The sequence below is a fragment of the Durio zibethinus genome, chromosome 21 (genome assembly GCF_047325235.1).
Source record: "Durio zibethinus cultivar Kanyao isolate XHJ-2024 chromosome 21, ASM4732523v1, whole genome shotgun sequence".
NCBI lineage: Eukaryota > Viridiplantae > Streptophyta > Magnoliopsida > Malvales > Malvaceae > Durio > Durio zibethinus.
In genome coordinates, this window is record NC_143182.1 from 8060917 (window position 1) to 8088347 (window position 27431).

General features: G+C 35.7%; 4 protein-coding genes across 10 annotated transcripts; 2 read left to right on the forward strand and 2 right to left on the reverse strand.

The window, feature by feature from the left end:
- Positions 1–1757: 1757 nt before the first annotated feature.
- Positions 1758–8356, reverse strand: LOC111305359 (transducin family protein / WD-40 repeat family protein). 5 transcript variants are annotated; one of them, XM_022902826.2, is made up of 6 exons: positions 7904–8351; positions 7147–7353; positions 6550–6864; positions 4239–4340; positions 2771–3406; positions 1758–2229 (listed from the first exon to the last, which is right to left on the reverse strand). In XM_022902826.2, exons 2-6 carry the CDS (start codon positions 7201–7203, stop codon positions 2041–2043), a joined length of 1299 nt encoding a protein of 432 aa, XP_022758561.1. In that variant the 5' UTR covers positions 7204–7353; positions 7904–8351; the 3' UTR covers positions 1758–2040. The 5 variants fall into 5 exon arrangements, 4 of the variants coding, with proteins under 4 accessions (XP_022758561.1, XP_022758562.1, XP_022758560.2 ...); XM_022902827.2 differs by having other exon boundaries at positions 7170–7353; positions 7904–8350; XR_016331271.1 differs by adding an exon at positions 2389–2563 and having other exon boundaries at positions 2088–2229; positions 6550–7353; positions 7904–8356.
- Positions 8357–9695: 1339 nt separating this feature from the next.
- Positions 9696–16236, forward strand: LOC111305360 (receptor-like serine/threonine-protein kinase ALE2). 3 transcript variants are annotated; one of them, XM_022902829.2, is made up of 9 exons: positions 9696–10323; positions 11120–11191; positions 12093–12203; positions 12281–12391; positions 12706–13074; positions 13163–13423; positions 13907–14296; positions 14592–14832; positions 15260–16236. In XM_022902829.2, exons 1-9 carry the CDS (start codon positions 10263–10265, stop codon positions 15969–15971), a joined length of 2328 nt encoding a protein of 775 aa, XP_022758564.2. In that variant the 5' UTR covers positions 9696–10262; the 3' UTR covers positions 15972–16236. The 3 variants fall into 3 exon arrangements, with proteins under 3 accessions (XP_022758564.2, XP_022758563.2, XP_022758567.2); XM_022902828.2 differs by having other exon boundaries at positions 9787–10323; positions 12090–12203; XM_022902832.2 differs by lacking the exon at positions 13163–13423 and having other exon boundaries at positions 9787–10323; positions 12090–12203.
- A 137-nt stretch (positions 16237–16373) lies between these two features.
- LOC111305361 (uncharacterized) lies at positions 16374–23086 on the forward strand. Its single transcript, XM_022902833.2, has 13 exons — positions 16374–16998; positions 17101–17152; positions 17269–17358; positions 17525–17602; positions 17710–17784; positions 18357–18409; positions 18902–19052; positions 19508–19618; positions 20186–20312; positions 20460–20557; positions 21649–21787; positions 22510–22562; positions 22691–23086. Exons 1-13 carry the CDS (start codon positions 16904–16906, stop codon positions 22769–22771), a joined length of 1203 nt encoding a protein of 400 aa, XP_022758568.1. The 5' UTR covers positions 16374–16903; the 3' UTR covers positions 22772–23086.
- Positions 23087–23298: 212 nt separating this feature from the next.
- On the reverse strand, positions 23299–27154 carry LOC111305363 (C2 calcium/lipid-binding plant phosphoribosyltransferase family protein). Its single transcript, XM_022902835.2, has one exon. The coding sequence runs from the start codon at positions 27027–27029 to the stop codon at positions 23613–23615; it is 3417 nt and encodes a 1138-aa protein (XP_022758570.2). The 5' UTR covers positions 27030–27154; the 3' UTR covers positions 23299–23612.
- Positions 27155–27431: the final 277 nt, after the last annotated feature.

Below are 27431 nucleotides of genomic sequence, written 5' to 3' on the forward strand. Positions count from 1 at the left end.
GGGTTTTTTGGGTTATGCAATGGATGATTTGGTCAAAGGAAAGGGAAACAATTAGTCAATGCTTTCCCCATTCAAACTAACCCTATCTTTTTTAGTCTTTAAATCAGCTTTAAATGTAATGTCTGGTTTGACCAGTCAACCATTGATTTTTTTCTTTATATCATGATGAAATTATAAAGAAAACAAATTACAATACCTTATTTTTTTAGGAAAATGATTTAGACACTCCTCTTTTGACTGGAAAGTGAAAAAATATATATTTTCTACTTGGAACTTCTTGCAAGTTTTAAAAAAGGTGCCCTTAGCAAAAATATGCGCTCCGATAAATTTCGTACCAACCTCTCTAGGGTTGGTAGCCAATAAGAAAAGCCCAAGCAAAAGCATATAAAATCGTCATGTAAATGTAAATAACTATAAGGTTATCAGAAATAGACAGTGATACTGAAAACCTCACTGGCAATGGGTTTCGTCTAAAAGTTAAAAGTGTGGGAGGGAAAGCGGTGAATTAAGAAATTATTTAAGAAACTTTTAAGAAGAGAAAGTGATTTTATAAGTTAAAACAATACTGATCATTCTCCTTCCAACTCGACGAAGGGAGAAAAAAAGGCAATGGGACATAGTTGTTGTTACACCTACCTTTTTCTTTTTTTAATAATTAATTTCTTAAATGTTTTTATTAACTTTGACCCGATTATACCTATAACTCAACTTATTAAATTATATAGGGTTAAATAGAACGATAAAGGTATTAAAAATGATAATAACGAGTTTGAAACTTAATTTAATTAATTTTTATATTTATGTTTAAAAATAATATTTGATAAATATAAATCTTAAATGTTAATTTTTTAAAATTACATTTTTAATAAAAAAATACAGTAAACTATCTTTTTAATCAAAATTATATTTTCTTAAATTTTATATAATTTAAATTATTGATATAATTTTTAAAAATATAATAAAATATGTAATTTCAATTTTATAAATTTAAAATAATAATTTTATTTTAAGAATATTAAATTATCCTACTCTAAATCAAAAAGATGATTAATTTTTTTATAATTTTATTTTATTTTTTAAATACAAATAAAATATCATTTTATTTTATCAATTATCTTATACACCAAATTTGTTTTGGTAACCCCAAAAGCCTAAGGGTATTGCATCAATAACAAAAATTTTATTATTATTGCACCAATAATAGCGTTCTTATTTTGATTTTTTTTCCTATTTGTTAATCCAAGTGGTCTAGGATGAGGACCGTATCACAACGAATCCCCTTGTGTTTGTCCTTACAGATAATTTCAGTGAAGTTAAACAGAAATAATAAATAAAATAAAATTCCTTTTATTGCAAAATTTATTATTTTTATTCCACCCTTACCTATTGCTCAAGTTGTATCACATTTTCTTCAATCAAATTTCTTCAATGAATAAAAGTAAATCCATGAAATATATACTTATAAAATCAATAAATAATTAAGTACATGGAACAACACATGCACAATCTATAAATATATTAATTTTTTCCTTTAGACACAAAAAAAAAAGGGAAAACTATTCTCTTCATTTCCCTTAATTATGATTTTAATCTGTTCCTTCCATACATATGACTATGAATTCTAAAACTATTCTTTGTTTCCTTCATTTGATCATAAATTATAATAACTTTTTATATATCAAGAAAACCTACCAAAACCCAAAATTAGAATACCAAATTTATGAATAAAAGAACAAAATGTCTGCACTGATTGACTATCATAGGTAAGTCCATTAAATACTGAAATATTAGTAGTGAACAGCACCAATCTATGTGACTATGTTAGATCATGTCAAAAAAATTGACAGATGCAAAAAAGAGTTGAAAAACAAAACAAAATGGTATAAATATTTACAAAAAAAAAAAAAAAAAACATCAAAACTGGAGATGTGGCAAACAAAATGGGCTAACAAATTTTTATGCTAATTTATACTGATGAATAACAAATGGAAGAGAAGGGCTGTTGCTATAGACAAGGCCTGAATTATATTACTGTTCTGTTCAAGTGAGAGTACTCTCTAGTTGGATCTTATTGGTTTGGCTTGGTCCCCATATACGGATTGTATGATCATCACTTGCCGATGCTAACATTAGAGGCCTTTTGGGGTTCCAGCTGACACTGTTCACAGTCATTGAATGGCCCGATAACACTTCAAGTGGTGTAGAGCTTCGTCGATTCCAGATGTATACCTGCCAAGAGCCCAAGATTGCATGATAGATTTAATGCGCTTCTCCAAAAATTCTGTAAGCAATGAATGAACAAGTTTGTCTAGGTTCACATCTGCATCTGCATGAGACAAACAACAAAATGACACTTTTTCCACACAACCCAAAAAAAAGGCTCCTTACGATTGGCAAAATCAATTTATACAAGGAGGATTCTTCTCCTGCCCTTGACCTCATCAACCGAAGAATGAGATCTGGACCACCTGAGTACAGAAAGCAGGACTGATCTATGCAAAGGGCAAATGGGTGGTGGAGGACCCCACAAGTAGCATACCAATCCTCTCACAAATTACAGATGCTGGACGCATATAAGTTTCAGCATGTTAGCTTAAGATGAAGAGGTGGAAGGAAGATGTTATTGGACCTAATTGGTTACCATCTGGCTGCCCAGAATGCCAAAAATGATTACTAAATCTTAGTGATTAGAAAAAAGGCACAACAACAACAAATATGTGACTGGGCAAACATAAACTACAATGTTTAATATATAGCCATATAAGGATACCTGTGTATTCTCACTGCCACTGGCAATAAACATACTATTGACCCCACCAAAGCAGGACCGTATGACATACTTGTTTTGCTTGTGGCCTGTGTACTTCAAAGGTTTTTCCCATTTTCCAGCAACATCCCGCAAATGAATCTCTTGACTATTTAGGTTGACTATAAAGGTCTTACTGTCTATGGAAACTGAAAGAGATGTGATTGAATGCTCCTCTAAGATTACTTGCTCAGCATTCGTCCTCAAATTTAATATCCGAATTTCTTTGTCAGAGAATGCACTGATTAGGTTTTCCCCATCTGATGTAACAGCAAGATCCAAAACCTTGGGCATCCTCATGCCCCTCCATGCTTTTATCTCATTCCCATCACAGTCCCACATGCAAATGCCCTTTTCAGGGTCAGAACTGCCACAAACAATTCGCTTTGAGTCGGGAAACCAAGCACATGAGCTGACGGTGAAGCCATGACCCCCGAATGTATGTTTGCAAGTACCTGTTTCTACATCCCAAAGCTTGAGAACTTCTGAGTTTCCACATGTGAGCAACATTGTATCATCAGGGCTCCAAGCCACAAAGGATACAGGTTTCTGATGACTTCTGAGCGTGTGTTTCATCATCAGCTTACCATTATCCATAACCTAAGAAATTTAGGGAGAGAAAAACAAATCATGTCAAATGCTTCAAAAAAGTAACTCACAGAACAAGACCACAAATTCAGGTACCCATAGAATATAATATAAAATTTAAATAGGTATTCAAGATCATTATGATGACAATTAAGTATTCAACAAGAAAACAAGGTCCTTTTCGCCCATTTAAAAGAACCAAAAAGCATGCTATACTTATGGCCTGCCTGCTCTGCTTGAACTTAAGTTAGGACTAATATCTGGTGTAGAACATCAAATCCAGGCATCCATGGTTAGCAGTAATAGCCGCTTCAAGTAATAGAATCACATGTCTTAGAAGAGGGAAGTTTGCTTTTGAGGGAAAAATGAAACAAAACAAATTGACTCAATTTTAAAGAACTGAAAACAAAGCCGAGCATGGTATGAGAAAGAGAACATCAACAATATGAAACTGATATGTCCCTTTCATTTAATTCAAATTTGGAACAAAGACATTCAGTAATGAACTCCTTGCAAACATACACAAAAAATGGTAATTTCTTGTTTGTTTCAGTTTTTAGAATAACAACAAACTAGACCTTATTTGCAACCCCCTCCCAACCCAAAAAAAACTGGGACAAGGAGACATTAAAAGAGTTAGATGCACCCCTAGTTGAGCCACTATATGTAGCTCCTATCATGCTATTCTATTGTATCATATCATTGCAAAATGTTACAACAAAAACAAGATTCCAAATCTTCTAGATAAAGCAGTGGAGACCCAAATGCATGCACACAAACATATTAATAAAAAACTGTTTAAGAACTCTCCATATGCATATATGCAAAAAGAAAGAAGTTGTACCTCCCATATGATAGCTGTGCAGTCACTTGACGAAGAGGCTAAGTAATCTCCATTATTAGAAAATTGTACGAACCAAACTTCATTGCTATGTTCAGTCAAAATCTGCAGTCATAGGAAACAAAAGGGGCTACAATACACCTTAAACATTCACAATAACAAGACATAATCAGGCAGTTGAAAGAGGAAACTCAAAAAATTGCGTGTTTCTCATGTATAGATCAGCAAAAATGGAAAAGAACACTTGTTAAATATTCTTATCTTAAAGTGGGAGAAATCATCTAGAATAAAGATCATAAACAACTTTGCACTCCCATTAAAAAAAAAAAATTGGTGTATAGCCTGTATATCAGGTTTTAAAATGAGAATTTTGAAGATAGTTTAGTGAAAGGCACCACACTGAAGTCATTATTGTCAAAAAACTACCGAACAACATATATTTTCTTTAAGCTTTTTATCAAAGGTTGATTTGAATTTCTAATTTCATGGTGTTGCATAGCTCATTGGTTTTCTTGCTCTGCCACCAGCAACCATAATTTGAAACTCTAGAACCATAGAGAGACATTGCTTTGACTCCCTTCATGAGTGCAAAGTTATTCCCGTAGCTCTGGTATGCAACAAGAACAATGATGACAAGAAGTCAACAACACCACAACTAAGCATTTCCACTATGCAAGTCACCTATATGGTTCATATTGCAAAATTATGCTCTGTTTGGTTTCCCTCTGTTGCTCCAGCATACCATAAAATAAATTTTAAATTTCTTATGTGGTTCAAAATGATAAAGGACAATCTTAACAAACTTTTTGCACCACACTAAGCCTTTGGCTTTCATTGAATACAAGTAAATATGGCCTTGATATGCGGATTCAGATTGAAAAGATCATTTTTTAGAAAAATAAACAAGTTATGAATAAGAAATTTAAATTTCATTCACTACCTCATGTTTTATCATAAGATGAATCAAGGTTGTTTTGTAACTATAAGATATTTAATGAAGAATACATCATACTCTAAAGCTAATCTCTAAATCATCTACTCATAGAATAGGTTCAAAGGAAAAAGTAGCATTCAATGGATGCAACAAACTGAAATTACGTCAGTTGAAGTCCCCTCATTTTAATATTTAGGATTTTGACCCCTAGCATTTGTTCCACCAAAACAGAGATTTGTGTCGCACCATTATACAACAACAACAACAACACACTAAGCCTTATATCCCATATTCTGGGGTCGGCTGTAAGAAAAACCAAATAAGAGAATCAAGTTAGGTTATAGTTTAAATCTTCTTATGCCACCCATTTCTATTAACAACCACCTTTTTATCTAATTCCTTAACCATCATTTTGTTCATTTTGTTCTTTATTATTTGCATCCATATCTTTCATGGTTTACCTCTAGATGTTTTGATCTCTCTTAGATCTAGAGACTCAAATATCCTAACTGGTGCATAGCTAGGCCTATGTTTCACATGTCCAAACCATTGCAAATGGCCCTCTCTCATTTTCTCTTCAATTCAGACTAACCCTAATTTTTCTCAAATCTCTTCATTTCTGATTTTGTCTCTTCTCGTCTTACCACACATCCATCTAAGCATCATCATCTCCGCTATGTTCATTTTCTTCTCATGTTGTTTCTTAATAGCCCAACACTCAGCTCCATATAATAATGCAAGCCCTACAGTTGTTTTATATAACTTTGCTTTTAACTTTAAAGGCATGTTGCGATCACAAAATACACCCAGCGCACTTCACCACCTCACCCATCCTACTTGAATCCTATGTTTGACATCTGCTTCTATCTTAGTATCACTCTGAATAATTGATCCCAAATATCAAGACTGGCTACTCTTTGATACTCCCTCACCATCCAACTTAATCACACTAGTACCCACTTCCTTGTGACTACTAAACTTGCATTCCATATATTCAGTTTTAGATTTACTCAATTTAAAACCTTGAGACTCCAATGTACTCCTCCATAATTCTAATTTCGGATTAAGGGCATCACAAGTTTTAGCAACTAAGACTATATCGTCAGCAAATAACATACACCATGGCACCTTATCTAATACATAAATACACGGCTGATAAAAAATTAAACACGCTAAATGTGATGAGCAAGCCAATGCTTGGCATTCAACAATGCAAGATAAAAAAATAGAAAATACCATATTAAATATCCAAATGGAAATGTTGTGTTCATCACTTTGTATCCTCTCTTTTTTCTTTTCTTTTTTTCATTCCTTGAAACAGTAAATAACACTTATGATTTATTGTAGAAATAACAGTATTAACTGCAACAAGAAGCACACCTGAACTGTTTCTGTAGGTATCTGATCTCTGCCACAACAGTGATCCCCATAAAGCGAGACTACATCCTGTGAATTGTGGTACTGGTACTTACATGAATCAATTTGGGCTGTTACAATAGTTTCAACCAGATGTTCTAACCGTCCCTCAGGCAGTAGAATATGCGGAGGGAGCTGTTTCCCTAGCTCTATCACTAACTTTTTTCGCAGTTCACAAATAATGTCTTCATCTAGCTTACCCAACTCCATCTCTTTCAATGAGAGTATACTATAAGCCAATTTGTGAACCTTTTCCTTGCTCATGTGTAAGGTGGGAACCTGTTTTTGCAAAACCGACAAAGCCAAGGAATCATCCCCACGATTCAAATACTCCAAAAAACACTGCTTGAACACAAGAAATAAAACTGAAGATCGTGTATCATCTTTCAAATCCTTCATTTTGTTCACGGTATCAACACAATTATCCCAATCTCCACTGAGGATTTGGGATTCCAACAAATCAAAATCTAGAGATTTGTACCTCATACCGGACTCTAATTCCAAACAAGAAGCAGAATTTTTGTACCCAAACGAGTATAAGCATTGAATTATAACTCTTACAAATTCATTCTTATTTATTAAACCTTTGGAGCCTAACGAGGTAGGCAAATTCTCCATTGATGAGTTGTTTGGTGAAATCTTAAACCGTTTCTATGAACCCTCTTGCCTTCTACCATCAAAGAAGCCCATTACTTCCAATTGCCATCAGGTTCCTATATCATATGCAATCCAATTAAACGGCAAATCATCCAAAAAAGTCTCAAATCCCTGTAAAAAAAGAACTTGACAAGATCATTGAACAGGCACAAAGAGTTAAAAACCAAACAGAGGAAGCTATATAACAGTAACCCACATGCCAAATCAATGCTTAGTATAGAGGAATAAACCTCATTAATAAACATACTCAAAATTTGCCTAACAAAATTTTTTTAAAAAAAGAGGAAAACTAAAATTAATAAGCAATGAAGCAAATACTTTAGCAAGCTTATAAATGGAACTTTTAGAAAAGGAAGTGCTTCCATAAACAAAAGACAAAGAACCCAACAAATTTTAGAATTTACCAGTGAAGTCAATGATTCACAGGAATAAAAACAACCAATTTAGGAAAGAAGCCTAACAAATTCATTCAGTTAAACAAACAACCTTAAAAACTCCTAATGAATCTCACAATCCAAAACCCAAAAACTCACAACAATACAATATTAAAAAAAATCATTAAAGCACGCATAAAATGGTAATAATAAAAGAATTTAAAAGGAAAAGGCTAAAGTTATAATTCAAATAGTAAAAAGAAGGGAAGAGAGAAAGTTGTACGCACAGAGAAGTGAGAGAAAGGAAAGGAGCGGCTGTGACGAGAGCAATAAACGGCGTAGAGGAAGACAAAAACAGAAGGCAAGAGTTGAAGAGATTTTTTTCTTCTAGCAGCGGTTTGTCGGACGCGAATGGTGCCGTACTGATCAGAGCTTTTGTTGAAAAAAATAATAATACATTAATTTGTGAGATCAGATTATTCCAGAGAAGAGACGAGAAAGGAGCACGGGGTTTTCCGATCGGTTAAAGCGTTGTCGTTTTATGATTGTGATTTAACGACGTCGTTGGCACTTGGCACGGGGTTTTCTTGCGTAACTGAAATTTGGTCAACGTCTCTGTTTTTCGATCTTTCCCTCCCCATATCCACTTCGCAGTTTTCACGCCCCCTTCTTTTTCTTTTTTTTTCGAACAAAAAAAAGAGAGATTAAAAAGTATTGTATTAGTATTACACAAAGAGGAGGGATAAAATATTAATATAATTTTATATGCTATTATTTATAACTTATTATATGTTTATAATATAAGAATTTTTTATCTTGAATAGTAAGTATATTATATGGATATTTATCTATCTATTTGTAAAAAATATTTAGCAAATATAATAAGTATTTATTTTTTATTTTTTATTTTTTAATTATGATCACTTTTATATAAAAATATATAATAATTATTTAAAAAATTGGTCCAACCCTTTTTATTTTTTTTAAATGTAATCATTATTAATTATTTTTTAGATCAATTAACATATAATTAAAGTTTGTGTTTAAAATTAAGGATTCAAAAAAATTTATGTGTATAATTTTTTTAATAAAATAAATAATATGATAAAAATTTTAAAAATAAATTAAGAATTAAAAAAAAATATGACCATTAGGGTAAGACTTTGAAAGTACGAGTTTATTTTTTGCATCATCATAAATTCCATAAAGATGCAAATTAATATAATAGGTAAAATCCTTTATTGCTTGTATGGAATCATTTACTCATTAGGTTACAATAATGGAACTCTCACCAATCCTAAATAAGAATTAAAAAAAAGTCATCAATACACCAAAAGATTAACACGTAGCAGTTAGTTTCCTTTGATCTTTGAGTTGTTAACATATTACCCATTTCAAGAATTGCATTAAAAATATCCAAATTTGCAAGTGATACATATATAGATTTTCACAAGATTCAAATAAATTTTTTAATTAGAAGATATACATTGATAATATGATTAGAAGTATTTTTAGGTTTTGTTTGGACCTAACTTTTTCCTAAATTAATATTAAGGATGTATTTATCCATTTTTATGAATATGACTAGGTAAAATATATATTTAATTAAATATTTTGATGTATTTATAAAAATTATAAGTAATAAATATAATTTATTTTTAAATATCATTTTGATAGAAAATAAATGTATAAGTACAAATTGAACACTTAGCATATAGTATTTATTATTTTTATCATATATATTATCACATCCATCTGATTTTTAAGATAAAAAATCGATTAGTTTGTGTATATAGGAGTTAAGGATTATTTATTATGTTTTAAAAAAATTAAATTTACTGTATTATTTTTAATTAAAATTTAAAAATAATATATTAATTACAATTTATTTTTAAAAATATAGCTTAATAAACATCACTAGTCACTAGATTAAATAAAAAAAAAACAAACTTTGGGAGTTTTCTAAAACAGAAAAACGGTTTTCAAGTAACGGCAACAAACGGCTCCCGCTTTTGTCGTTTTCGTCGGTGCGTTATAGCGACGCTCTCGAAGAAAAGCGCGTACCAGACAACCATCATCGATTTCCCGAAGCGGTATTTGCTTTTGCTGTAGCTACACACACTCCTGCAATAAAGCATCCCCACCTTCCCCCACCCCCACTCTCTCTCTCATGCGGTTCTTTCTTCAACTCTCTCAATTTCTACTCTCATTGCAGGATCGCTCTCTCCTTTTCTCTGCTTTTCACTCTCCCTAGTAGATCTTCTTTTCCCTTTTTCATCTAAAAAAAATAGAAGGAAAAGAAAAAGAAAAAGCTATTTTCGCTGCATTGTTGCCGTAGATCTTTGCCGCATTTCATGGATCTACAATCTCGCCGAGCCACATTGTCTTAATATTCTCTCTCTTAGGGTTTTTGTTCCCTTTCTTTTACTTTTTTTGGCGCTTGGCGGCGGAGGAGTGTGCATTTATTTTTGTTTGGTTATGAGGTGTGTTGTTTGGCTCGGAGAATGCGACGGAGAGTTTGGACGGCGGCGAATAGTCCACCGGAATCTTAGGACCCTCCAGTGGCTCTCCGAAGAGGCTTACGTGGTCCGAGTTGGTATCTGTTTCTGACGATGGTTGTTGTGGACTCTGGTTCGACGAGAGAAGATGCCTGCTCTGAATCTGCTCCCTTTGCTTCTTGTTTACTTTCTCTCTTGTTCTTGTCTAGGTATCACTCTTTCTGGATAATTACTTTTTCTTTAATATATTTATTTTTATCTGTTTGGATACTAAGAAAATAGTAGAAACGGAAGGAAAGTGGAGTAAAATCCTGTTCGAGTTAGCTTTTAATTTTACTTGGAAATGAAGTCAACATCCTTTGTCAAGCTAAGTAGACTTTGGCTTTTGTGCTTGTTAGTATTCCGTTTGTGCTGAATGACTCTCTTATGTCTACTTAATTTCCCACTATAATGTTCTCCCTTTAGCTTACTCTCCGGCCTTCGCCAAAACCAAAAAAAGAAAAGAGAAAAACGTAAAAAAGAAAAGAAGGCTTCGCTTTTTGAGTCATTGGTTAGTCTCCTGTTTTCTGATTCCATATACTACTTTGAACAGAATTGGGCAATTTGGGAAAAGATGTCAAGATAATTGATTTTTATTTTAGCCCCTTGAGGAAATTGCGTTTCCCTGTTAGTTTTATGCTGGTTTACTGAAAAATTTGTGTTTGAGTGAGCTGATAATATGTTTTATATACATATTGCTTTTATTTCGTCATGGGTGATCATTAAAAGGAAGTATGAACCTTGAATATTGAATTAAAGTATGTTTGTAGAACTTCTTTTTGGTATATCCTATTTGAGTAAACGATCAAAATTAATTACTCTAGAACTTTTGAAATCTTTTCCATAATAAACTAATTTGTTGTAATATGATGCATTCAAATAAAGGCATTGACATTTATCACTATGATAATTCCAATATCATTAAGGAAATTAACATCACTCATTTTGTTTTATTTTTATTTTCAGGGATGCAAATATTCTTGTCTCCTTTACAATCTGTGCACCAGTTGTCTGCGATGGAAACAACAGTTGACCACGGTAATGATTTATATATTTTAAAGTGTTAATGCTGCTGAATAAGATTCTTCTTTTGATTTTGCCTTCTGTCTAGACTTGAAAGAACTTATTATTTATACACAAATACGTAGAGCTTGATCTAGTATTCATGATGCTATCATGTTAACTGAAGGTTTCCAAGGAGAAAGAACTTTAGAGTAAATTTTGTTTTTCAGTTGCCTTAGCTATTAACATTCAAACTCCGAAGAGCCCAAGTGACTATGTTTTTAATCCACTGAACTTGTTCTGAGCCATATGTCTTCATAAACATTACTTACATTGTCAGTACAACGAATGACTGAAAACTATTCGAAGAGGCATCTGGTGTCTACTTCTAGTTGATGGATTGGCTGGCATGTCCTGGCTTAGAAACTGTTATCCTTTTTCTCAAGTTTGTGATTTCTGTTATACAGTTGTATAGTTTCCTTTGCCCACTAATTGTTTTAGCTTAAAAATTCTTGTACAAGGATGTTTGCGTATTTTGTTTAGAAGAGAAATTCTTACCTTTCTATTCTTGAAGGTGTTAGTTGTCAGATAAGTTCATCTTATGCATTTTTGCCACCTGTTTCTCTCCTCTCATTGCATCTTTAGAAAGCTTTAACTGGAAATAATTATTTTTTTGCCTAATTCCCATTATTCCTAAGTCAATTTTATTAAAAGGTTTCTCAATCCTCCTGTTACATTTTCTAATGTACAATCCATTATGCTAAATTCATGATGTAACAGAAGACAAAAAGTACAAGGTCAAGTTGTTCACCAATTTGCTATAGATGTTTGTGATCATTTATAAGATGACTTTTAAAGGCATTCGAACTTCCTTTCACTACTGTGCATTATTGCTCTTGCACTTGGCTTACTGATAAGGTTGCTCCACTCCTAGCAGCTAGGCTGATTTCAATGCGCATGTTATTTTCTCGACCAAGATCATCCCAGGAACATGTTAACCCTTCTTTTGGGGCAACCATCACACCTGCACCTTCTCCTATTCCCCAAGGTACTTATTGCAATCTATTGCCAACACCTTGCCACTATATTAATGCTGACATATGGCTGATGTCTCTGGCATTGCAGCTCCTCTTGCTAGCCCCAGTAACCATGTGGTACCCCGACATCATCATTTTGGTCATCATCATCATCATCATGTCAAACCTCGAGCAGCAGCTGCATCACCTTCAGAGCAAGGTAACTTCCTATGGGCCTTAAGCAATGTCTAGAGGATATGGCCTGCATAGGCTTGGTTTTCTTTTTGGCTACAAAAAACTTAGTTTAAATGTAGTTGAGGTGTCTACAAAACTTACTGTTAATTTTGGGGATTATGGTGGGGTTGAATATGTTCTTGCCCATACTGGAGCATGTTTGAATAATCAATGAGTCTGAACATGTGTCTACGAAATCACATGGTATTACGTCATTGAATTTTTAACTTTGTTTAAAATACTTTATGCACATCTTTCTCTGATAATTCTTTGTGGTTTTGGTTATAAAAACTTTGCTAGGTTGCGATCAAATTTGTGTGGAGCCACTTACTGCAACTCCTTTTGGTTCACCTTGTGGTTGTGTGTTCCCTATGAAAGTCAAACTTCTTCTAACTGTAGCTCCATATGCTGTTTTCCCTGTGATGAATGAGCTAGAGATTGAGGTTGCTGCAGGCATATATTTGCAACAAAGTCAAGTGAAAATAATGGGTGCTACTGCTGATACTCGAAATCAGGGTAGAACATTGGTGGAGATTAACTTGGTTCCACTTGGAGAGAAGTTTGATAATACAACAGCAATACTTACATATGACCGACTTTGGCATAAAAGAGTGTCTCTAAACTCAACTCTTTTTGGAACATATGAGGCGGTATCCATAAGTTATCCAGGTAGTTGTCTCTGCCTTTTTTTAAATAACTGAATGTTGTACTATGTTGTTGTTATGTCTTGGTTGTGATTTGAAAAACATTTTATTAGGAATTCCTGCTTCACCGCCATATGAGAATTTTTTGGGGAGTGGTCCAACTGGAAGTGCTGGAGATCTCCCTATTACAGCTGATTTTGTTAACAAGAACCAAAAGATGAACATCAGGATCATTGCCATTATTATTTTATCTGCTTTTGTGCTCCTATTGGTTTTAGCTGGAGCAATCCCTGTCCTTATAAAATGGAGGAAGGTTGGAAGACCATCCAATGCTGTTGGTCCAGCGTATCCTTCCTCGATAAACAAAAGATCTGGTACGTTTGCAAGTGAGCTTTATATTTGATATTTAGAGTCTGTTGCAATGCTGGTAACCAGTTTTCCACTATTTCTGTGTAGGCACATACACAATCCTCAGCTGATATGTCTCTATGTATTTTCTGTTACTGCAATAATTGAACCATAATTTTTAATCTCTCTTTAACCTGAGGAATAGCTCAGAAGTTTGGATATCTGCAGATGCCATTATTTTGGTTTCTTATATCGGCAAATGTTAACGTAAAAGTTGTGTGCCTAGAACTTTCTTTTTGTCTTCCATCTTTTATATTACTTGCACTGTATAAATGATCTTGATGAGGTGCAGTTTACAAAACCTCAGATTTTTACTGTATGTTATTATATATGTTGGTTGACTTTAATGCCAGGGTTTAATCTAGTTAAATTTCATTTTTGTCTGTATGAACTACTTTGATGTGACAGAAATTGGAATATGTGATTATCTGATCTTCATGTTAATGCAGGCATTGGTTCTATCCTGTCAAGCAGTATGGCAAGCTCTACATCAATGTCACTCATGTCTGCTATGGCTACTTGTGCTCTCTCAGTTAAAACATTTGCACTTATTGAGCTTGAGAAAGTGACAAACAAGTTCAGTTCAAAGAGGATTCTCGGTGAAGGAGGATTTGGACGTGTTTACCGTGGTGTTATGGATGATGGAAGTGAGGTAGCTGTTAAGTTACTTACAAGAGATAATGAGAATAGAGACCGTGAATTTATTGCAGAAGTGGAGATGCTAAGCCGATTGCACCACCGCAATCTTGTGAAACTTGTTGGTATTTGTATTGAAGGACGCATACGCTGCTTGGTCTATGACCTTGTTCCAAATGGAAGTGTGGAATCACACTTGCATGGTATTATTTCTTATCAATTTTGTCCATTTCTTTTTTCTGTTTTGTCCATTACCGTTAGACTGATTGCTTGTTCAATTCAATATTTCTCATTATGCTAAGAAAGCTACTGATTAACTATTATCCAGAAAAAAGTAAAGGAAAAGGAAAAGAAAAAGCTGTTGTTAATTCTTATATATTGATAAGATCGCCTAATGTTGCTATGCTAATAAATTATTTATATGATTCTAATTTTCATTAAAATGGATTGACCTTTAATCCAAGTTTCCTTTATATAGTCTTTCTGTTGGTGGTTTAGGTGTTGACAAAATGAAAGGACCTCTTGATTGGGATGGACGCCTGAAGATTGCCCTTGGAGCAGCTAGAGGGTTGGCTTATCTTCATGAAGATTCTAACCCTCGAGTGATTCACCGAGATTTTAAGGCTAGTAATGTTCTATTAGAAGATGACTTCACCCCAAAGGTCTCAGATTTTGGTTTAGCTAGGGAAGCAACTGAAGGAAGCCAGCACATTTCTACCCGGGTCATGGGAACTTTTGGGTAACCAGTCTTTTATGCAAATAACTAGATGATTATCATATGATAGCATTTATATTTCCTTAAGAAGTATTTCATACTGCAAATTTAATGGATAGTGAGACTAGCCCGAGTAGCTGTATATAAATTAAAAGTTATTCATGAAAATTTTATGGACTGATCCTTAAAAACTCTTGATGACATAATGTTAACAGTTTCTTATATCTGAAATGTCATTTTTTTAATCATCAATTTCTGAAATCTCTCAGATTTTAAATTTTCTTTTTTTTTTTTCAACCAAATAAATCTCCTGTCTCAATATATCCCTTAAATTAAATATCCTCCGAAACCCCAATATTGCTATTTTAACTGATAATCTTGTAACGTCCACGTCTTTCTGGCTGATTTGCTCTTCAAAATATTATTAAAGGTGAAGTTTGTGAATTTGCAGGTACGTTGCTCCTGAATATGCTATGACAGGGCACCTACTTGTTAAGAGTGATGTTTACAGTTTTGGAGTTGTGCTTCTTGAGCTTTTGACTGGAAGAAAACCTGTGGATATGTCTCAACCTCAGGGACAGGAAAATCTAGTAACGTGGGCGCGGCCTCTACTTACCAGTAGAGAAGGTGTAGAACAGTTGGTGGATCCTTCCTTGGCTGGAACATATGATTTTGACGACATGGCTAAGGTGGCAGCCATTGCTTGCATGTGTGTTCACCCAGAGGTGACTCACAGACCTTTTATGGGTGAAGTTGTGCAGGCTCTGAAGTTGATATACAATGACACAGATGAAACAGGTGGGGATTGCTGTAGTCAAAAGGAGTCTTCTGCCCCAGAATCCGACTTTAAAGGGGATTTTGCCCCTTCCGATAGCAGTTGGTGGAATGCTGGTGGGGTCACCCCACGCTTAACTTATGGGCAGGCCTCTTCTTTTATCACAATGGAGTATAGTTCTGGCCCACTTGAAGAGATGGAAAACAGACCGTTTTCAACTTCAAGTTTGGTTGGAGATAGAACATCATTACCAATTAGACATGGTAACAGATCAGGCCCCTTGAGAACAGTCCGAAGCAAGCCGAGCTTTTATAGATTAAGAGGAAGCATGAGTGAGCATGGGGGACTCCTTCCAAGGCGAATTTGGAGTGATGCCTATCGGGTTTGAGGTTTCTTTTCCCAACTATTTTTATTTTTTGAATTGTACAGTTCACAAAGGGCCCGGGCTTTTCAGTAAGCGGTCAATTGTAGCCTAGCATTTGGGGATTCTGGAGTTTCCATGTTCGTTGAGAGGCAGAGAGCCGACCTTGGCTTCTTATTTTTAAAGTCTTGATTCATTACCATACAAAAATGGAGATGTAAGTTGAAATACTTACTGTATTAGAACATAATTTGCTGAATCCAAGGGCGACAGGTATATTTTTGGCTACAAACTTTCGGGCTCAAACCAGATTGCCCTGTAAACAAATTTACAGATGAGCAAGGCTCTTTTGTAACCCTAAGAGTTTAGGATTAGGATGTCACGGTTCTTTTAATTTCTTTCTGGGTATAGTTTGTGTGAAGAAATTGCAAGAAATGACAGACAGTTCTTAGGTAACCTGTTTGATTTTAATGAACAGGAAGCAAAGTGGGTAAGAAATTATCCTAAGCAGCAATGGCTCCAAATCCTATTCCACATTGAGGCACACGGTGAAAAAAAAAAAAAAAAAAACTATGAATGCCGTTTTGGTTTGGCTGCGGCGAACTTCTCATATCCTAGACGATGCCAAATCAAGAGGCTCGACCCTCGAGCAATTATTTCTTCATTATTTTCTTTTTGTCCTTTTATTGACATAAATAATCCAAATCCGAGCACACACCCCCCCCCCCCAAGGGTAAAATTTCGAACCCATATTCTAGCCCGGACCGGGATTGAGTCCAACCCACCTTAACCACCAGCAGGACAGGACTCACCGGACAGTAAATCTCTATCGACTATTCAACTGTTTTTGCTTACATCTATTCCCACGAACGCAACTCCACCCGAAGTCTCCAACTGCACAGTGCACCACTGTACGCCATTAAAAAAACAAAAAAGCCTTTTTAGAGATATAAGAAACGATGCTCTCATCACTCTCACTCTTTTCCAATGCCATATCTCTCAACCTTGTCTCTTCCTTGTCTTCCGGTCGCTCCACTCAGCCTTTCTTTACCAGGTTTCCTCCTCTCTCTTTTTCATTTTCTTTCAATATAGATTCTTTCCTCAATCACTTGGATGCTTTATTTATTAAGAATCTCGTTTGAGAAAAAAAATTCAGGGCCCAAATGTCATCCGAATCGCTTCCACCTCTCCCCCAGCACCGCATTGTTGTACGTTTTTATTTTTTAATTTTTTTAATATTTTGCATCTACTTCTATCTGTCGCTTTTGTTTAGCATTAGCATATAATTGATAAAGTTTTAACTTTGTTAACACAACCTCAACAGCTAGGCTGTGGAGCGGTGTCAGTTGATTTCTTGGCCACTGTGGCTTCTTATCCTAACCCCGATGACAAAATCAGAAGCACTAGCTTAAAGGTTCTTTTTCTAAAATCTAGGTTTCCTCCTGTCATTTACTTAATCTACTGATAATTGACTTTTGTCTCTTTCTTTCTTTCTTTCTTTTTTTATTTTCATTTTGTATTTCCGTTTTGATGGATTTTTTACTATCATTATTTGATTATTTTGGCATTTGTTTTCTTAGGTTCAAGGAGGCGGGAATGCTGGAAATGCCTTAACTTGTGCTGCTCGTTTGGGATTAAATCCACGATTAATTTCTAAGGTCTTACATATCTTTATACTTTCTTTCTTTGTTTATTTACTTCTACTCCTCTGTAAAACTGGACTATTGACTGAGATAACATTTTTGTTGCGTTATATAATCGTTAGGTTGCAAATGATGCTCAAGGAAAAAGTATATTGGAGGAGCTTGAAGCTGATGGAGTCAACACTTCCTTCTTTATTGTAAGCCTTTTTCAGATAATTTATGGTTCATAGTTTGGGAAAGATCTTAGCCTACTATTATCGTTGTTTTTATCTTGATTGGTATATAATGGTTATTTCCCTTGAAGATTTATTTCATTGGTGTTGTTTAATATGTTTGACTATTTGATTCTAGAAATTATGCTCCACTCAGATTTTGTTTTAATACATATAGATCATTTGAATATGTAGATCTTTACTTTACTGAACCCCTAAGTTAGAAGGCAAGAAAATAACCTAGGAACTCAGACTACCAACATTTAGCGGAGACCAATCTGCGAAAGAATGTGTTTATCATTTTTCGTTTGGGAAGTACATGTACATCGCATCATCTATGGAACAATTTCTTGGTGAACCAAGAAAATGTGTTATTTTCTTGGTTCACAAGCACATTTTTTTCAGCCCCTTTAATATTAAAATGAGACATCTTTTAGCAGATGATGCCATACAGGAGCCTTGCCACCTTTTATTAAATCATACATCTTTTAATGCCATTAAATGTTGCATCACGACCTGAACTTTCTTTCTCACTGACTTAATTTTGTTGCTTTCAGGTTTCTGAGGAGGGTAATTCACCATTTACTTATGTAATCGTTGACAACCAAACGTGAGCACTTAATTTAGATGGCTATGACATTCTGTACATTCTGATGTCCTCCCCTTGTTGGTTTATTCTCAGCATTGGATGATATGTTATCCTTTCAATAAGCAGTCTCTTTCCTTGAAAACCGCTCTTTGCTTTTTATCTCTGTACATGGACATTTGGTATCCACCCATATTAGGTTTAAAGCACTGAAAATTGTGTTCAGCAGAGTGGCTTGGATGGCTAAATTCACTTTTGACCGGATCCTGCAGCCCTTTCTTTACAATAATGTTTAAATTAAAATTCTATTTCAATTTATTTACATTTCCTTTGGGTGCGGAGGGAAGCTATGATCTTACACTCATAACAAGAAAACACCAAAAGAGGTGTTGCTGATGTTCAAAAAATGAAAATAGAAATCATTGCTGACTGGTGTAATTCAGCCAAAATACAAATTATGCTAAAATTTTCTCCATGGGTTGAAGTGAATACTTATCTATCCAGAAATAATTTCAGGAAAACTCGAACCTGTATTCACACCCCGGGTTATCCACCCTTGATACCAGGCGAGCTTTCTAAGTCAAGTTTATTATCTGCATTGGATGGAGCAAATATGGTCTACTTTGATGGAAGACAGCATGAGACTGCTTTAGTTGTTGCAAAAGAGGTAAATTTTTTTTTCTTGTTCTGCTTATTGACTATAGTATCAAGGTAGATGAAACTAATAGCTATTGTTTGGTTGGCTGTATGATTTGATTTAATAATGTATCTTCAATAAATATCCTAAACTTTTAACTTATCATTTGTAGAAATTATCTTGGTTCCTTTGCTGAAAGACTACTCAAAGTGAAGAGTTTGTTTTTGTTAACTGTTAGGCTGCTCACAGTCACAGGCTTGTGAGCAATTGGTATTCTGATTGAAAGCCTCTAATTGGACCAAGTCCATTGGATTTTCCTTATTTTATGTTCTGTGATTAGCTTAAGCTTCAACCTATGGCATATTTGATGTTGGTGGTTTGCCATATTAAGTGCTAAAATATTAAGTCCTTCCTCTAAATTCCCCATCAAGATTAATATCAACCAATAGCAAGTCAATAGCATTTTGGGGATATTTCCTGTACAGGCAACTCGCAAGAATATACCAATATTAGTCGAAGCAGAAAGGAAAAGGGAAGGTTTAGATGATCTTCTGGATTTTGCTACTTATGCTATATGCTCAGCAAAGTTTCCACAGGTAATTTGATCTTGTTTGAGGATTACTATATGTTTCTTTTACATAGAACATTCTATCTCTTGACCATCTTCTCTCTCACCACCTTTTTTTGTCTTCAAGCACTTTCTGAGAAGGAAATTATGTGACGCATTGAAACTGCCCTTGTAACTTTTAGCCATTTACCATGCTGTTTCTGCTTAAAATGTCCATGTCTGTTTTTTTTTTTTTGTGTGTGTGTTCACTTTGTTCAAAGTTGTCTTGGGTTTAATGTCTATTCAAATAGTCGGCTGTATAATTTCCATTAATGTTGAAGTGAAACAAAGCTTAGTTTTGCAAGGGTTTGTCAAATAAATGTCATACATCTCTTATTCAACCCCCACAGGATCTTTCTTCCATGTCTTTGCAAATATATTTTGTCATTGCACTTAAATTTGTTTTAGTTTAGAATTTAGATGGTGTTTTTGATATTTGGTTTTGGCCTGGTTCTTTAATGTTTAGTTGCAAAGATGATACACCTTTGCATTGCTGCTGAAATTTGTTAACTCATTTCATAATTGTGGCACATGTTATGAACTTCCAATAAGACAGGCATGGACAGAGGCTCCATCTGTTCCCAGTGCGCTTATTTCCATGCTTCTGAGACTGCCAAACTTAAAATTTGTGATTGTAACATTGGGTGAAGATGGATGCATAATGCTACAAAGAAGTGTAAATGGTGAGTATCGTTGCATGAATAGTGTTGTTGCAGAATATCATATGAAATGGAACCAGAAATCATGGTTGGTACCAAAAAAAAAAGAGATACTATGCTTGATTCATTTGAATCGACATTTTATACAGGTTTTCTACACTATGTTTGCAGATGATTTTGATGCTGAAGAAATGGATGTTCACAGTTTATTGGAATCATTAAAGCAGAGAAAAGATGACAGCAAGACCATCCCAACATGTATCTCATCGGTAATATATAAAGCAGAGGACTTTAAAAATCGACTTATGTTTAGTCTGTATAGGTCAACTGTAATATGCTGTAGTTGGGGATAGAATTGTAGCGCAACATCAACTTCACTGTCTAAACTCCTTTTTAGATTTGAGTTCATAATTTAGGAAGTGAAGGAGAAGCCTATACTTATGGTTAAGCTGCGCCCAATAGCATGTTTCTATTTAGCATGGATTGGCTTCTATGGCATTTAATACTCTGTCAGTCGCCATTTAGTGCAAAGGAATTATCAGCCCTTCTTTACTTCGCCAAAAAGTTGCCTTTTCCAAGTAAGCTTGCCTGCTGTTTCAAGTGTTAAGAGACTAGAGCGTTGGGGTTGCTATGAATGCTTACAATCTGGAGATTCAAAAAGAGAAAATACAAATAATCAATGTTTGAAATTTATAGAACAAATTTAGCTTTTTTTGTGGTGATAGGGAGGCCTTGTAACCTGAGCTACAGATGAGAGAGAGAGAGAGAGAGAGAGAGAGAGAGAGCATATCTAATCAATTTTGGACAGTCGTTTCAGATAAAAATAACCATGTCTTAAAGCATTCTTTTATGTTTCTCACTAGGCTAATTGATGTAGGGGATGTTGAGGGCAGGGCCACTGGTACAAAAGACAAAACATTAGAGGTCATTCTATAGGAGCACTTCTTTTTCCCATTAAATGTGCATATCTGGTACAGGCTTTCATGTTATTTGATTGTTGTTAAGGATAGTGCACATTTCTGATTTTGTTAGGATTTTAATTTTTCTGTGGAAACTCCTTCTCTGACCTGACCTAATTATGCTTGACTCTTGAGTTGAAAGTCATCTCATTGGGCAGCTAATTTACGATAGTTCCCAGCTACTTCTGCCTTTTAAAATTCTATTCTCTATAATCTACAAAATTTGCAAAATTTTCTTTCATCTTCCAGATTTTTTTTTTTTTTGTAACATGGCTTCAACATATTAAGAGTGCTGTGAGGTTATTCATCTTTGAGATGAAATTCCCTAAGGAAAGATTTTAAAGGATTGCTAGGCATTTTTTTTTTTTAATTTGACAAATTTGCTTTCCCATTCTTTGCAGGTGGTTACCAAATTGAGTGTGAATGGGATAGGGACAGTGACTGGCCGGTTATTTGTGGGAACAGCAGAGAAAATTCCACCATCAGAACTTGTTGACACAACTGGTGCAGGAGATGCATTTATTGGAGCAGTACTTTATGGTACATTTAACTATTCAACCTAATTGTCTGTTGTCTTCTAAAGATTCGTTGTTCATTGGGAAACATATCTATGTTTAATGCTCCTGAAGGTTCTTACAAATAGGTAGGAAAGATTTTCATATAAATCTCGAGGTGCTCATATTTGTCTTGATATCAACAATCCATTGTTCCAAAAGTGCCTAAGTAGCAGTAAACGTGGAAGAGGTCAGAGGTGTCAAATTGTTTCATTTTCTTATAGTGTGGAAAACAAGAGTGAAGTGTGACTAGACAATTATGTCAACAGTGGCATCACAACCACCGAGCATTTTTTTCTTCTGGACTGCACTCAATTAGTGTTGAAGGTGATCGTATTTATGCATAAGACAAGCCCATGTTTAACGGTTTCACCAGTTAGTGAGGTTTCTTCTCTTAATGGATGCAAAATTGAGATACAATGTTAAAGCCTTATTGGAAACTTTGTGATTCTTTCACAGCTGAACCCGTTTTATTGGGATCTTTACCACTCGGTTTCATTAACATTACTTTTTCTTTGACTAAATGTGATCTGTTAATTATGCAATTCATAACCTAGATGGTTTGTTCTTTATAGAATTTGAGAGCCCGAAAATATGATGGCATTATTTTTCGTACAATTTCAGTACTGTTTCTGTTTTCTACTTGCTGATTGATTTGGCCATTGTGAGGTTGATGACTTCATTTTCCTTTTTTTTTTTTTTTTTTAGCTCTCTGTGCAGGCATGTCACCGGAGAAGATGTTGCCATTTGCTGCTCAAGTGGTACACTGAATTACTCTTTGTTAATGATAAGTAAATTTGCTGCAAGTTAACGATTTTAGCTTTTAAGGGGGGTGGCCATGTGATTGCTATGAGAAGTTTTTCTGACCTAATTTGATGCTTTATTGCAGGCTGCATCTGGCTGTAGGGCTTTAGGAGCCCGAACTGGTCTTCCTCTCCGTACAGATTCACGCTTGGCGACCTTTTTATAACAAGTTCCTACAAGCCACCTTTGTTATAGCCCGAGTAAATGGAAACTGTTCCCCACAGCCAGAGTATTTTACATTGCCGGAAGCGATTTCTGTGAGCTTTACTTTCATCACACAGTACGTCCTTCTAGATCAAAGGGTAATGAAAAACCACAACCTTATTTGACAACGTTATACTTTTGGTCCTAAATTCTTAATTCACTTTGTACATCCATGCATCTATACATCCTCTAGTGATGTGAATCTCAAAAACTTTGTATTCTGCTGCTTTTGAGCTCCAAAAATTATACTAGTAATTGGTCACTTTTTTAATTGCAATATGAAGTTCGAATCCATAAAACTTTCATGTCGTACAAATCAGAGCAAAGAGACAGGTCCCAAGCTATATACCATGTGAAACTTAATGAGATTTATTACCAAATGAAAATAGAAAGAAAACAAACAATAAATGTTGGCTTTAATTAATATTTGCAGGGAAGAGAATGGCATAGGATGGAATGTCGCTGTCAGATGCGCTTAGGTTATAAAAGGAACCTGTGGAATCCAAATTTATTGATTCCAAAACTTCACAAGAAAATTAATGGAATCTGGTTTCCTTTTTTGCAGTTGCATTTATGAATGTTTAGTACTTCCATATAATATAAAACAATGAAAGGTGGATAAAAGCATCAGCTTAAACATCAGGGATGAAACTTGAGGCACAATAACTTTGAAACAAAACACATACTTAAAAAAAAGTAGAAGACATCCCAAAACCCAAGACCTTAAACTATGTTTAAAATACTCATCCCCACTAAGCCTATGGCTTTAACAACCATATCCACATGCACTTCTTCCCAACAATCTACAGCAAACTATCAGCTTTTGTAGGCAGCCTCCTGAAGAAACTCAACGCCCGAGAAGGCAAATTGCTTCGGAACCTTGGGGGCCTCAAGGAATACAATCCCCACACAGCAATTACCACCCTGAATGGCACAGCATAAAATCCAACAGCAGCAAACAAGCAAAATATCACGAACAAGAATGTGGCCCTTGGATCTCTCCAACTCAGCAATGCTTGAAATCTTTCACCTTGTGTTGCCATATCTCCAACCACAGTTTGAATCCTTCCCGCCACACTCCTTAGCCGATCATACCTCATCCTAACAACATCTGCACTTCGACTTGTTGGGAAGGAATCAAATTCCTCGTCCAATTCATCTGGATAAATACTCTCAGCATGGGATAGTCGGGTGTCCATGTGGGGTGGATGACGTGGTCGAAACCTGTATCGCCACAGTCCTATAGTCGCCATGTAGAGCAGCATCGCAGGGATTATGAGCTCAGGTAATGCAACTAATAAGAGAAAGGTTGCAACAAACAAGGATGAGTAAATTGGCTTGGTCCAATTTCGCATAGATTCCACCCAACGGCTCATGGCAACAACACCAGATATCACATTCATTAGTCTGAAAAAGTTAGCTTTGCTTCTTCTCATGCTCCACATATGGGAGTCGTGATCAAGCATATACTCAACAACCTCTCGCCCCAATGGTGGCTCTGTTCTGCTAAGCCGAGATGCTACCACATTCATAGCTTGGTACCTCAGGCTCTCCAACTGGTTCACACTCAAAGGTTGTACATAATGCATCTTTGGTAGCAAAGGTAACGTGTACATATGCAACATGTTTCCCATATTTGCACATGAAAATCGCACAGCTAAGTGAAGCTCACCCATTTTCTTGACACCAGAAGGTTGCAGCATAAGGAGTGGGTATGAATGAGTATACACTCGATCAGATTCAAGTGTTGATAGCCTGATTCTAACCTTCCCAATCCGAGAGTCACGAGCAGCAGCAGCAGCATTAGTAATGATGTTTTTATCAGTGCGGCAGTTGTCAAACACGCCAATAGTGATAACTGTGCAAGGATCAAAAACTTCCCAAGTATATTGCTCATTCCATTTCGGGGACAAGCTATCAACCACAGTTCGCGTTCTCACCCATTTCTGTCCATACTTGGCCACACAATAAGCATCAGTGGTGCCTCCTTTGCCTTCCTTGATTTTCACTGACATGAGCCCTGTTGCACCCAAGATTCCCATTTCAAGCACACCAATGTGAGGCTTCCACAGCTGTTTTGCTGTTGGCCTGACATCACTGCTATACATTGTGGCCTCATCGAGAACATGGTATCCCCCATCAAGTGAAATACGAAGATGTATTCTAGAACCAAATCTTGTCACAAGCTTAGTGTCAGCAGAGTTGCCAAAATGGTTATCAAGATTAAACCACCTAGAGACCACTTGTTTGTCATCAGTTCTTCTTTCAATTGCAGTCACAGGAAGCAATACTCTGCCCACAACCTCGTCTCTTCCAGGGCCAACCCGATCCTCAATAGAAACTAACAAATAATCCTCAAATGGCTCTGCCACAACAAACAGAAAATCTTCTTTCCAAAAAGGATTTGATAAGCTTCTATTGGGACTGGCCGCTGAAATTCTGGTCCTTGAGACTTGATTCCCAACCTGGACTTTTGCTGAAAGCTCAGGGTACCTTACCAATGTTGATCCCTTTTCACCCAAAACAACATCTTGTGCTTCAATAACTGATACTCTCAAATACCAAAGTTTTGGTGATAAATAAACCTTCGATTTAATAGAACAAAGCCCATCAAAATGCACATTTGCTGCCTTCGAATGCCAAGCCTCAGCAAAAGCCTCATCTGCCTGAGTCCCAAACCATATGGAAAGCATTAGTTCCCCTTTGGACTTGTCTCCTTTCTTATCTTCCATTCTGTACCATTGTGGTGCTAATTGACTATCTGGAGGAACTCTCCTGGGAACTTCATTTAAATCAAACCAAACTCGGCCTAAGAAATCTTCTCTGTTACCCTCCTTAACAAAAATCTCCACCATTGATGACTGTATACAATCTTTAGAAAAAGCAAAAACTTGGTCCCAATCTACATGGTTTGAACTAACCCTCTTGGTAACACCTCTGTAGTTCCCTAGCTTGACTTCAGCCACAATCTCACCAACACCAAACAACGAAATATCTCTAGCTTTCACTACTCTAACGTAAAGATACTGCATTTGCTCAACAAGATCATATGTTGAACTAGTTTTGTCCTTGTTCAAAGGACCACCACCAAGATGGGGACTTGTCTCCTTAAGTAAAAACTCATTAGAACCATTTGAGAAAAGACTCACCCCACCGCCACGCCCAACACCAGCAACACCACCGGCGGCAACAGGGACTGAGGGACCAGGACCAGTCGTTATTATAACAGGCTTTAACTCACCAGGGTTTGGCTCCACAGGTTTTGCGTGGTTTTGACTCTGCAGTGTTGGCTTGTTCTCTTGAACCAGCTGTTGTTGCACCACCAAGGCAGGGTTTTGCTGTTGCATTTTCTTCTTCTTTGAAAACCTCGAGGAGGAAACCGAACCAGAACCAGAATCAGAAACCATCATCCCTTTATCAACCCTCATTTCTTTGACTTCCTCTCTGGAGGACACGTAAAGCTTTAAGGTTATTTCTCCCCTTATATGAGAAAACAAGCTTCTTTTATCAAGAGTGTACATTTGGGGAGCTTCTTCACCTTCTTTAGCAATACTTGAACCAGACACCCTCACTTTCCCAAGAAAGTTCCTGCTGTTAGTCGACCTTTTTTCATTAAAAACATTAACTTCAATAGTCCTGTAAGGAAGATCAGCAACATCTTTTATATGAAACACCAGCTTCTCGTTCCAAATGGGGTTCAAGTCTTTCCTTTTAACTTGAGTCCTATGCCTTTGGTTCTCAAACTCCACTTCCACAAACGGTGAAGATGACCCTTCCCCATCTTTGGGCATCAAGTTATGAGCTGCTACCACCTCCACCACCAGCTTCTCTTTGCCGGTAGTTACTCCTAGACCATTCATGGCTAGCTTAGCTGTTTCCTTGAACAGGAACCAGAAAGAAAAAGGAAGAGAAAGGAAAGAGGAAAACCCAAAAATGCGAAGATAATGAAGGGACAAAGGAAATGACAATGGAGGCAAACAGGGGGGGTTAAAGAGGACGCTCAAAAGCGAGAGAAAGAAGCGGAGCAGATAGTAGCAGTACACGAGAGCAGAAGAGCGTGCAACAGAAAGCAGAATTATATTCTTTGCAGAGACAAGAGAGAGAATCGGTGAGAGAAGTAAAGTAAATACAACTGAGTTGCTAGTGTCTTTACTGAGACTGTTGTTCATTCCAAAGTCACGCTGAGTCACAGCGCGTGAGAATCCGACTGAACCAATCATATGGCAAGAATGGCTCTGCCAGAGTTGATATGGTGGATCCACCCAAACATTTTATAACATTCAAATGTAATTAACGCTAACATTGTGCTTTAAATTAATCCCTTTCCTTTCCTACTTAGGATGAGTCAAATCTTAATGTACTGGCCAATGCTCAAATGTGCTGTGCCCAAGTTTGCAGTGGGTCCACCGACTGTAGCAAATACCTTCCTTCAAATGGGAAAACCTATTATAAAAAAAAAAGATAGGTTAATACCAAGAGTAGTCTTAGGATTTAGATTTTTTTTTTTTTGGTTAGTTAAGATTTAGAATTTTTTTAATTATAAAACAGTGTTAAACAAAAAAATTTATTGAATATTTTTAAATTATTTTAAAATTTAAAATATTATAATAAAATTATACCGA

Bases quoted from the DNA above. Each gene is read 5' to 3' on its own strand.
- LOC111305359 (XM_022902823.2), bottom strand. From the start codon at position 7,203: ATGGAGAATTTGCCTACCTCGTTAGGCTCCAAAGGTTTAATAAATAAG. The intron at 4,341-6,549 runs GTGTGCTTCTTG...CTATGACTGCAG, and splicing joins TACCTACAGAAACAGTTCAG to ATTTTGACTGAACATAGCAA. The intron at 2,230-2,770 runs GTATCCTTATAT...GGCTCTTGGCAG, and splicing joins GTGGCAGTGAGAATACACAG to GTATACATCTGGAATCGACG.
- LOC111305363 (XM_022902835.2), bottom strand. From the start codon at position 27,029: ATGATTGGTTCAGTCGGATTCTCACGCGCTGTGACTCAGCGTGACTTT.
- LOC111305360 (XM_022902828.2), top strand. From the start codon at position 10,263: ATGCCTGCTCTGAATCTGCTCCCTTTGCTTCTTGTTTACTTTCTCTCT. The intron at 13,424-13,906 runs GTACGTTTGCAA...ATGTTAATGCAG, and splicing joins CTCGATAAACAAAAGATCTG to GCATTGGTTCTATCCTGTCA. The intron at 14,833-15,259 runs GTAACCAGTCTT...GTGAATTTGCAG, and splicing joins CGGGTCATGGGAACTTTTGG to GTACGTTGCTCCTGAATATG.
- LOC111305361 (XM_022902833.2), top strand. From the start codon at position 16,904: ATGCTCTCATCACTCTCACTCTTTTCCAATGCCATATCTCTCAACCTT. The intron at 21,788-22,509 runs GTACATTTAACT...TTTTTTTTTTAG, and splicing joins TATTGGAGCAGTACTTTATG to CTCTCTGTGCAGGCATGTCA. The intron at 22,563-22,690 runs GTACACTGAATT...GCTTTATTGCAG, and splicing joins TGCCATTTGCTGCTCAAGTG to GCTGCATCTGGCTGTAGGGC.